The sequence below is a fragment of the Lepisosteus platostomus genome, chromosome 11 (assembly GCF_059453375.1).
Source record: "Lepisosteus platostomus isolate fLepPlt1 chromosome 11, fLepPlt1.hap1, whole genome shotgun sequence".
In the NCBI taxonomy this organism is placed as follows: Eukaryota; Metazoa; Chordata; class Actinopteri; order Semionotiformes; family Lepisosteidae; genus Lepisosteus; species Lepisosteus platostomus.
In genome coordinates, this window is record NC_142621.1 from 21,291,510 (window position 1) to 21,303,558 (window position 12,049).

General features: G+C 41.2%; 1 protein-coding gene across 1 annotated transcript; it reads left to right on the forward strand.

Annotated features, from left to right (window-relative positions):
* Positions 1–5,303: 5,303 nt before the first annotated feature.
* Positions 5,304–10,708, forward strand: LOC148652189 (mediator of RNA polymerase II transcription subunit 26-like). The gene is made up of 3 exons (XM_088598876.1): positions 5,304–5,502; positions 7,362–7,436; positions 8,662–10,708. The coding sequence occupies exons 1-3, from the start codon at positions 5,422–5,424 to the stop codon at positions 10,108–10,110; spliced, it is 1,605 nt and encodes a 534-aa protein (XP_088455002.1). The 5' UTR covers positions 5,304–5,421; the 3' UTR covers positions 10,111–10,708.
* The last annotated feature ends 1,341 nt before the right edge of the window (positions 10,709–12,049 follow it).

Sequence of the window (12,049 nt, forward strand, 5' to 3'; positions counted from 1 at the left end):
CTGTCTATTAAATTTCTTTAAGCTCACTCCTTCAGAATTGGAGACCAACAGATAAGTACAGGTAAAATCAATCCTGTCTTTCTTCAGTATCTTTAGCACATTCTGGTAGTTAAACGTTGCTGCAGTGGATTAAAGCAACAGCAGAAGAACTGAGTCCTTACAGTGGAAAGGCTGGAGAATGCTGCAGTGCTGTTTCCACAATATGTGACCTCCTGGACCAGCGTTTGAATCGCTCTCATTTCATGGGAACTCGGGTATATAAGATGAGTCCTTGGAGATAAATGTAATTTGTTGTTGGTGTCATTTGTGTTGTCAAAAATGCAAAGAAACTGAAACCTTAAGCTTTATAACAGGAACACACCCAAACTGATCTCCCATAATCTCCTAGTTTTGTTGCCAATTACGCAGAGTACAATCTTGCATTTATATGTTGTTTCCATTTTCATTCAGGTCCTGGATCAATGAAAATGGAAAGACTGTAAATATCATCACCCAATGAGGAACTAACTCTGTCAGCCTTCGCACAATCTACAATCTAGGTCACCTAGGTCAATGTCCCCTTCCCGTGACAGCTGGAAGCGTTGTGCAGGGCAGTGGATCTCTATCAGTACTGTACTGCTCTGAGGATGAAAGGTTGTCTGCCAGAAGACCCCCTGGATTGCTTCATGTCCCCACAACTCTGGCTGAGACACATTTCTCTATGAAAACCAGAAAAACATGGAGAAATGTCTTTTCTCTCCAATGATGATAAAAACATTGCACAGCTCATCTGTGGTTTTAAAGAAATCTGAATTTCCTGTACTGTACTGACAGAACAGACAGTATATCGTATATCACTGCTGTCTGCAGAGTCTGATACTGTTTGACCAAGCCTTCGTTGTCCTGAAGTAGAACATAAAACACATACTGTATATATATTATTGATGGAAAAATATATATATATAATTTATCTGTATTCAACACTACAGTATTAATTCAAACACATTGTATAATATGTCGGCTGTCTTAACATATCTTAAGCAGCTCCAACAATTACACTACATATCAACGGATGGCTACACGTCAAAGGACAGGACTTGGGACAGCACAAACTGGTCAACTCATGCTATATATCAAAGGGCAAGATGAATATCCATGAAGCGGTGAAACAAAACTTCTTCCTGAGATCATACTGTATATAAGAGCTGGGAAACCCTTGCAGTTTGTCTGTTCTGCAGGGCAGATCCAATGCACGTTGATGTCATTATTTAAGTAAATTATTTTCGCAGTAATTAATTTATTTACACGTGTATAATAAATATAGTAATAAATATAATAAATAAATTAATTACTGCCGTATACTCCTCGTTGCGGCACACACGATATATACAGTAAAAAGCCTCAGGCAGTGTGTTAGATGTGTTTTTGACGTTATATATGCGTTTTTTAATGTCGTCGATTTTATGGTTGCAATTCGACGTTGATTATACGTCGCGGTGACGTATATATACGTATAGCCGTATTTTCACCGTGAATATACGTATATTCGACGAATCAATGCCCACTGGGCAGTGCGTGGCGTCCTTCTTTGATTGCTTACCTGGTTGTGGACGTTGGCCTGTTTAAAGACTTTGGTTGCTGAGCCAATCACCATCACTGTGAAGTGCAATGTTCTCATGGGCACTGTCCATCTCCTGGAGTACAATTTGATTCTGGATGTTACTCAACATCCAAAAAGAAACCACTGTCGCCCATTTGATTGACTGGGTCTTGTCTGCCTCTTCCTTGAAGAGTTTCTCTTGCTTTAACTAAAATGTCTTTGGACATTTGATGTGCGACAAGTCACACTCTCACAACACACAAAATAAAATCAAGGTTTTTGTGATGAACCAATACATATTCATTTCACCAGGAGCGATGAAGCAAGCAAACATCTAGCTTTAATTTATTAGGAATAGCCATTTTGTCCAAAATGTTTGACAAATGTGATTAGTGGCATCGTGAGCTGCCCTGTCAAAATCAAAACAGGCTGCTCTCATGCAGAATAGTGTAATAATATATGATTAAACAATTCCCTCTACATTATGAGCTTTCACTGGGTAGCATACTTTTGAGACTGATGGAGCAGTCAAAGACAGTTAAGATTTAATTCAGCTGGGCTTCCTTGCGGATTCCTGAATGGATCAGAGAAGGCAGTCTTCTCTGGAGACCAACGTCTGTGGAAAGGAAGTCCTGACCATGAGGGGTACTAGCTAGTCAGAAATGCTCAGAGGCCTCCAGCACAAGTATGTGCTAGCACACTCACTACAGTTTTCCCTTCTGGGGCATCTGCTATTCAATCGGAGCCCTACCAGGGGAGAAGGGCAGGCTGCTTTGCTTGCTGGCTTCCTTGTTCAGTATCACTCACCCATCATTTCCCCTAAAGGCACAGCTGCTGCACAGGCAGCGGTCTGCTCTCAGCCATCTTGCACCAACACACCAAGAGACCTGCAAGATGCTGCTGTGGACAAGCACTCCAATGATCTTGATCTTCCTCCATTTGTAGACTGATAACAGAGATGTAGATTCTCCAGTCCAGAGCAATAATTTTGCAATCCTTTCCAGAGCAAGGAGCTGCAGTAACTCTTTCAGGTGGCCTCAGTCATGTTCTTCAATCATGGCATGAGTTGTTTCCACACAACAGGATAGTCAAGACTAATCTCATTTCTTTTCTGCTCTTCATACAGAGTAGGTCCTTCCAAACTCAGCCCCCACCAGCTAGTCAGCCACTTCATTATTTGCTTAATTAACCTAATGAAACTAGGGGTTCAATTTCTCACATCCACTATACCTTAGTTACACACTGTTTTTCTAGAGACAGGGATATGGTTACTGGAAACTAAAGCAGTCACTGGGTGGAATCCTGGTTTGTGGCTCAAGCACAGACCTGTGTAATGATAGTACCAGCAGGGAACCTATGAAGCAGGGAGCAGTCCTAAGCTTTAGGAATGTGGTTCCCAATCCTGGGCCTGGCCCCCCCCCCCCACCCACCTCTCGATTTGTTCCCACCAAGCCCTCAGTTACACAAGTCCTTCATTGACCTAAGAAGGGGAATTGGAACAGTTTGTTCCCAGCTCTTTAAGATGTAGAAGGTTTAACCATCCCATTTTGCAAGTGAAATAAAACCCTAAACTTGTGACTGGAATCAAATGCAGATATTCAATTGAAGCTTTACTTGATCTGGTTAAGCTGCGATGGAATGAAAACCAACAGGTATGTGGGTTACCGGGAGCAGTGGTTCCCACCCCTTTCAGATGCCTGCAGGAGGGCAAGCACTTGCACTCCAGATCTGCACGTTTCCAAGAACCTGGTGTCTGCTCCTGCTTTATGAGGCACATATGGTGGCTCAATCTCTCGGCCCAATATGGTCATGGCAAGAGAAAACAAGTAACAGTGCCACACAAAATGGAACAAAAGTAGAGAAGTTCAGAATATTCTCACCCTCCACGTCCCCTTCAGCAGCAGTGGGGTAACCTTCCACGTCACCAACATCCCCTTCCAGGGCAGAGGGATCACCTTCAGCAGGAGTGGGGTCACCCTCCACGTCACCTATATCCCCTTCCAGTGCAGTGGGGTCCCCCTCCACGTCACCTTCAGCAGCAGTGGGGTCACCCTCCACGTCACCAATATCCCCTTCCAGTGCAGTGGGTTCCCCCTCAACGTCACCTTATATGGATATTTCAAGTATTTCGCCATTGAATGTGAGAAATTGATACATATTTCTTATTTATTATTTAATTTTTTCCATGTCAGTCTGCCTGTCCGCCTGCCTGCACCCCTGACTGTTAAGAGGGCTATCCAAAAAACCAGTGTGTTCCTCCATTTTTTTAAGGAGTTTGGTATTCAGTTCTACCCCGAAGCTGAGACTTCCTGATTCTGATCTCTGGGTTGAAGAGGGCTATGCCTCGAAGGGCTGGCACTTTGCTATGCCAGCCTTTTTCCCTCTGGGATACAGACAGCTGATTTCTCTTCAGACTGTCGTGTCTTTGCTCCTCTTTTTCATTACTAACCAGCCTGTGCTATTGCCTCGCTGGCCAGGAATCTATTAATCTATTATTCTATTATCACTCCTCTTTCACTTCACTTTCCCTCCATCCCGGAGCACTCAAGCTCCAACCCATCAGGCCTCTTTGGGCTTTTCCGCCACTCTTCATATCCTTGCTCTTGGGTTCTGTCCAATCACCACCCAAGGGGTTGTATCTAGCCGTGTTGTAACAATAAGTGACTAAATCAAAAGCCAAAAACATTTCCCACTTCCCATGTGGTTCAACACATTAAGAAAAATATAAGGTAAAGGAAGGTGGCATGGTGGCACAGTGTTTAGCTTTGCTGCCTCACTGTGTGGGACCCATGAGTTCAATTCCTGGGGTGCTACCTGTGTGGAATTTTTATGTTCTCCACATGTTCTCATGGTTTTCCTCGGGGTGTTCTGGTTTCCTCCAACAGTTCAAATACATGCTGGTAGGTTAATTTGGCCCTGTTGCCTGTGTCTGTGTGCCCTGCGATGGACTGGGGTCTCGTCTAGGGTGTATGCCTGTTGCTTGCCAGGATAGGCCCTTGTTCACCTTGTATTGGATAAAGCAGTCAGGAAATGGATGGATGGAAATTTTTTTAATTTAATAATGAAATTCTCACATGAGATTGATTAGTGGGATTAGAGTGTGCATAAGAGTGCAATTTTATAGTAGGTGTGGGCGATGCAGTAGTTAGGAACAGTCTGTGGTCTTAGTGAAGTAGTGAGAATGGTGGAAGGAAAGAAGCTTGGATCAGTGCTAATTGCTCTGGGCAGTGAAAGTTTAGTTTGGGCAATTGATTTAGTTGTTGAGGGTGGTGAAAGCCACCTTGTGATGCTGTTTATTAGTTTGTAGAAATCATATTATCATATTAGATAATTGGGCTAACTGTTCTAAATATAAAGCCAGAAAATCTCCAGGACAATAAATTCTGTTTGGAATGGATCATGTACGAATGCTTCCTGAGCGATGCGGCCAAACTCGGTAATCTTCACGAGTTGTACAGAAATATACGGCTCTTGAACAATCTACTTCTGTTTATGTATAATATTGGAACATCCCCGTTACGATCGTGTCATAATTCGTGCTGTATTTCAGGGTTTAACTTGTACAATTATACAATATAGTTTTGAAAAAATACTTTTTAAGGTTATCGAACAACTACACCTTCGCCTAGCACATTGCAGTCCTGGTAATAGTTTCTACTATCTAGAGGCAGATTTGACCTCACTATCATGGCCCCCAAAAGGTGCAGCGGACGACAGGGATGGGCGTGGTTGCTAAGGGTGAGGAAGTTGTTTATGAGACCGTAATAAGCAAGCTGGGAACTGTTTTGTTTGAAATCATTTCGGTTTTATTTTTTGTCGCTGTAGTGTATCGTCGCACCTACATGGCATTAATTTCAAAAGACACCTGTTCTCCACAGCAGATGAAGGAGCTGTTACTTCAATCAATGGATCGAGACGCGAACGTAAGCTCTGAGGGAAGAGGGGTGCAGTCCCTCCAGACGATACTTGTGGGGCGACACCAGTGCGTGGAGCCGGACACTAACTCGCACCTTGCTACTAGCGATGTGGTATTGAGTAGAAGCGCTGTTTTGTCGTGTTGGAACTTTCAAAAGAAAACTTACATATTCTAAATGTTTAATGGAAAAAAGCACCCAGAAACAAATCATTTTTATAACCATTCTAAAGAATATAAAAAACATAATTTGGAAAGAAGTGATAATACTTCTCTTCGATTTCTGAGTTAGCCAAATTTACGTTTTTTTTAGCAGTACTTTACAGATTGTTCGGTAAAACTACGCTTAATTATGAATAACTTGAATTATTTATTGTTTCAATTAATGACTTCTGCCTTACTCGGGAAAGACGAAATGCCCGTATCAGAGGATTAACGTAATTCATTGTAGTTAATGCTTTGCTGCTGCCACCTTTCTGTGCAAGAAGCAGTACGCGCTAGACTTTTCCTTGAAAGGGCCTATCTGTCAGAGTTTTCTTAAGGGTCGCTGTGGTTTTAAAATTAAAAAATTAATGTATCATATTGCATCCTGTTTCAAGGCAGTGCTTTGCTATAAAATTCAACGATAGGCAACTAACATCTGCTTGCGCACACCGTAACATTAAAGCCACACAGGCGCTGTCACTGTGTTCTTGAGAGACCACATGGATCCATGGATCCTTAGACATCGTGCTCACAGGAGCTTATTTGAATCCAGACACCAAAGGAAGATGTACTGTATAGCTGTAGACACTGTCACAATATTTATGAGTGACCAAGGATATATGTGACCATGAGATGGCATATCAAGTTTTGTTTGTGTTGCTCATGGACACCAAGAAGGAAAGCCTATTGGGCAGTCAAACCTGTGTGTCTTTGGCATGAGGCTTCGTGAAAACCTGTGCGAAGAGCAGAGACCATCCAGTATTCTTGCACACAGACAGCTGCGACCGGAAATGAACCCAAGACCTTTGAGCTGCTGGGGCAGTGATGCTAACTTCAGTGCCTATAACATTAATTCGTTCTGAATCTGTGCTGTATTCTTCAGGATCCTGTAGTTTCCATCATTGCCATCTCCATTTTTCTAATTGAGGTTAACCTTGAACTGGCTACATCTTACCACAACCATTTAACTGTCTCGTAGTGATCCCAAGGATGAGCTCTAGTTTTGCCTTCTCATAAGCCAACTGATATTTAAATGTAATCATTTCCTATTTAAACTTCATGTTTTAATCATTTTAGTTAATTGTGTATTTTAAATTCAGTGCGCTTAGATGTTTTCATTTTTGCATTTGAATGTTTAATTGTTTCGCATTGAAGGGTAGTGAACCATTAAGAAAATCAGTCAGATATCATTATGGACTGAAGCTGAGTTCAAGTAATTAAAAGTTTAAATTAAGGAAAAATGTTTTAAACACGTGTATGTAGACTTCCATTTTTGGAGAGGATTCCAAAAAACACACAAAAACAGTACTTAAGAAGTAAAGTAAAGTGTAAACTTTCTGTATGGGAGGGTCCTTGGATCTTGAGCAGTTGTATTTGGTTAGGGGGGGCAATCCTGGTCCTATAGAAGTGGAGTGTCTTCACATTTCCTAGGTCTCTATAAACAGCACCTGAAGCGTGGGGAGAAGGTATTAAACTGGTTCAGTTAAACCAGTAATGAACTGATCTAACTAGACTGAAAATCTGCAGACACACTGGTCCTCCAGAACCAGGACTGGGGATCCCTGCTTTAGGTAGTGCAATCCTCTAGTCTTGTTCTGAAATGTTGTAGTGACTCGCTGTCTACTTGTACTTTTGTAATAACTGGGTTGTTTTTCTGTATTCCAGGTGGTGAACATGGAAAAGGTGTTAGAAGTCCTGTCAATGCTGGAGAACTACCCCATCACAAGGGAGGCACTGGAGGTATGCGAGATGATTTCTCTGTCTTTGCATAGAACACATCTTTTGGCTGTTGGCTCTGACAACTCCTGACAGCTCATAATGTTATTTTATAATGCTATCTGACAGCTCCTGTCTCTTCTGAGTCTATTCCGTCTTAACTCTGAGCCTATTTTGCTGAATGGGAAATTGAATAGGATTAACAATTACTGTTAACCCTGAACCTAATTCTGGGTTCTGCATCTCCCCTCGTTAGCATACGTATGTGGAATGAAAGTGATCAGAACACCACAGAATAGTGTCATTCCCACTTGATATCACTGATTGGTCAGTTGTTTAAACTGACATTGAGACATTTCATATGTTTAATAATTCAGGCAAAAGTGGAGTTGTCTTTGCTGAATGTGCTTGCAAAGAAAAACTCAGAAGAGTATTGAGTGTAAAGGAGCGGACAGGGCTCTGGATGATGCTGTTGTGCACCTGACTATGTTACTGCATTCAAAAAAGTCCAGTTAATACTCTGCTGTACGAATGGTGCTTTCCAGGTAATTATTATAAATGAGAATCTCTTGTAAACTGGCTTACCTGGTTAAATAAAAGTTTTCTTCTGTCATCCTGGTATGTAAGGCCATATGGAAACAAATTTAGCCACAGATGTAAATGTGATGTAAAGATGTAGTAACATTGCTTGTACATAGTGTCTGTTTTCAACCGCTATTTGAAATGTTCAGCAGAATGAAACCCATCACATATTTGTTAGATCCTACAATCCAGTGCTTCTTACTCCTGGTCCTTGAGCATCTCTGTGTAAGCTGGGTTTCGTCCATCTGGGTCTTAATCACCACTGCTGTTTTGCACCAGGAACTGATCTGACTTTTTTTGTACCCAGTCATTGGTTTAGAAAATGAAATACTCTGTTTCCAACACCTTCAGTACAAGAACTTAATGCAGTCTGAGAAGTTCCAGAGGTTTCCCAGGACCACATTTGGAGAACCATGTACTGGGGTATTTTGGGGAAAAAAAAACAAAACAATCAAGCAGCTAGTTCACCTGGACCAAAAGCCAGCTGTCATAGACCCTCAGGACCAGGACTGAGTGCGACTGCTGCAATGTTTTCAAATTGGTTCCAGACAAATTATGTTCAGCTTTGAATTCTGTTTAGTTTTAATTTGCTGTGATCTGGTCATCCAGCTGGAGACATTTATGACTGATGCCCTCTGCACAAGGTTTAACTTTACTTTTTTAACAGGAAACTCGTTTAGGAAAATACGTCAACAGCTTGCGTAAGAAAACCCTGAAGAAAGAGCTATCAAAAAGAGCAAAGAAACTGGTGAAGAGCTGGCGGAAGATAGCACTGATTGAGGAATCTACCCCGGCCAGCGTTCGTCCAGACAGGAAAGACTCTCCTGTGCAGCAGATGACACCAGGCGTCTCAGGAACTCCTGCTGAACAGCACCGATTCAGTTCTGTTGTGGATCCCGACAAATGCAACATCCCACCTTCATTTACAGAGATGCACATCCTGCACCATACTGCCTGGGTGCGGGTGGATGAGGCAGCTGTGGACAGCCCCGAAGTTATCCCCAGCCCAACATCTGAGCCAATGGGGCAGTCTGGTCACAGACATTTTGTCAGACAAGAAACTGGAGGTTTTCTAGAAAAGGGAACCCTGGAATGGCCCCAAAGCCCAAGTTCAGATAACTCCAGTCTTCAGCAAAGGAAACTTAAATCTTGGGCTCGAGTAATTCAGGAACCAGGGAGCTTGGAGACTATTTCTCCAGCCAGCTGCAGCACCCCCCCACATAGTCCAGTCACAGCCACCTCCGATTACTCCCTCATGCACAGGTATGCCCACTCAAGCTCCTTCCTAACAATACCGCCTTCTCAGCACCCACAAAGGACCTCCCACTTCACACAGCAGCACAGTGCCATCGTCCACAAGGCAGCATCGTCATCACCAGTAGATATTCTTAGCACTTCAACCCATCATGGAGCTGATGGTAAGTCACAAGCTCTTTCTCCTCCTAGCTCTGTAGGAGAAGAACAGGTTGAGACCAAACCAAAATCCAAAAAGGGCAGGAGGAAGGGTGGGTTTAAAGATGTAAGTGTGTGCCTTGATGGCCTGCCGCCTGAGCCAGGACCTGGAAAGATTAAGGAAAGAAGAATAACATATGACCCACTGAGAAGAAAAATCCTAGTAGTGACGCCAAAGACATCAGCTCCCTCAAAAGCTGAACATGATTCTCCTCTGCCAAAGGACACAGGCAGCATCTCTGAGCTTAGGGAGAGGAACCTGCAAATTTGGGACAGCATGGACAAATCAGATTGGAAAGAGTTTGCCAAAAATAAAATTATTCAGAAGTACTTTAGTAGCCAATGCAAAAGGCTTACTGTTTCAGGACTAGAGCCTAAGGAGTATATTGACCACCTACAGGAATTACTGTCACAGGATTCCATAGCTTCAGAAGGCTGGCAACCTTGTGTGATTGTGCCAACAGAGCCTGCATCCCATCTGCCAGGGGTCAGCCAAGAGGTATCCATTGAAGACCTGGTTCAAATCCACAGTCAGCACTGGTCAGGGGTAAATGGCTGTTATGATAGCAAAAGTAACTGGTATGACTGGGCTCAATGTATTTCATTAGAACCTTACAGCAATAAAGAAAAGTTAGGCATTTTGCCTTATGTTTGTCTAGACTGAATTGGAGTGTTTCATTCTGCCACTCAGAAACATTTTTGAAAACATTTTCTGAGTCTGAAAACATTTAACTTGCAAAGCACAACTGGTCCGAAGACTAAATGAGCCAGAGGTGATATACTCTGGACTTCTGTGTGCTTGGTTCAACCGTTCAACATTGTCAAGTTTAAGAAACTAGGAAAACAGGTGATTGACATTTATGGCTTAATAATTTACAACTTTTATAATTGTAATATAAAGATTTTATTTAAGATATGCTTGTGCATGTGGGTACATTCCTTACAATCTATACATTACTATGTACAGCATGATTTCTCCAAGTCAGATACAGGCCAGGTGGGCTGCCTGCCCAAATACTGTAAATGTCAACTGAATGCACATGACAATCCATGGTGAAATACTGTTTCTTAGTATATACTGCAAGATCATTTTCCAGCCTGCAGCTGTGATGGTACATAATTGCATATCTCATGCATTTGCATCAAGTCTATGTTTATTAAAAAAAGAATTTATGAACATAACATTTTGAAATTGCTGGAGACTTGTGATTCCATTGATTAACCAATGTGTTGTATGTGAATAAAAGAAACCAGCAATACAAGTACGCAATCTCAATTATTTTTTTTTACAGGGAAATGTTACACATTAGGGTTTTGGATTCTCAATGGGTATGTTAGTAACCAATGTAAAAAAGTAGGGTTTCCTTGCAGCTGCATTATCAGGTCACAGACAAATACTGTATCCATTTGTCACTGGTAGATTAGAAACATTTATAAAGAACAATAAAGGGAGTGTAAGCCACTTAATTTTCTAAGTGGGAAAAAAAGACTTGTAGCCTCAATGAATGTAAAATGATAAACAGTACCACACTCAAAAACACAGCTATGCTCCATAGAGAAAATAGCAAACAGCAACACACAAAACTCTTCCTTGTTTTTTTGCCACAATTTCTTATTCAGCATAATGTTGTTTAGATACCATAGGATAGTTTATTCACAAGCTAGTGCAATAATCTAGCTGTTGGAGGGGGGGTAACTTCGTCATTTGCAAGAGGTTACCACCTCAACTAAGCTTCTTCCTGTGGCGAAATCCTGTACAGAGTAAAAAAGTACAAATTCAATTCCTTTCAAAGAAAGGAATTTGGTACATATAACTCTGCTTAAATGTATACCAGTAAATATAGACCTGGTAAAAGAGACAAAAGGTCAGAAACATTTCAAGATGTCATTTCTTGTAATACAATTCTTAAGATTTAGTAAATCCAGTTTTTAAAACTGCTGCCAATATAAAGTTTTCCTGTTTCAAAAGGAAAGGACCTGCAGACCCATTTCTGGGACATATCCACCCATCACACAGTGCTAGAAGGGTGCTCCACCAAGTCAATACCAGTAGTTAAAGCAACAGTCAACTACTGAGCCAATTAAATAAACCCTACAAATCTGTTTTTAAAGTCAGCATTTTCAACAATAGCAAAAATAAAAAAAACTATGAATTAAGCAGCAAACTACATATTGTACAATTTGAACCAGTCACATGTGGAAAATAGAGCTTCTGTGTTCTGATAAGCATCTTTAGTGGGTAAATCATGTTCACACTATTTAAACCTCTTTCCACTCAATGTTTTATTTTACATTTATTGTCCTGAAGATTTTAAACTTCAGTTAAAAAGGCCCTATACACCAAAATATATTTTAGTACATAGCTGGAGTTTATTTTGGTTTAATTGACAAAGACAGCTTTGGATACAATTTAAAATGAAAAGCAAAGACATTTCTAATATTTGTTTTTGATTTGGGTAAATAGCTGCTTGCACACAGGAAAAATCACTGGTATCAAACTATCATGTCTGCTCCATATATTGTGCAATTGTGTCTGTAAATAACTTTAAACTTGGTCTGGCAATAAGTTACACTAGAACAGATAGTTAAATAAATCAAACAAA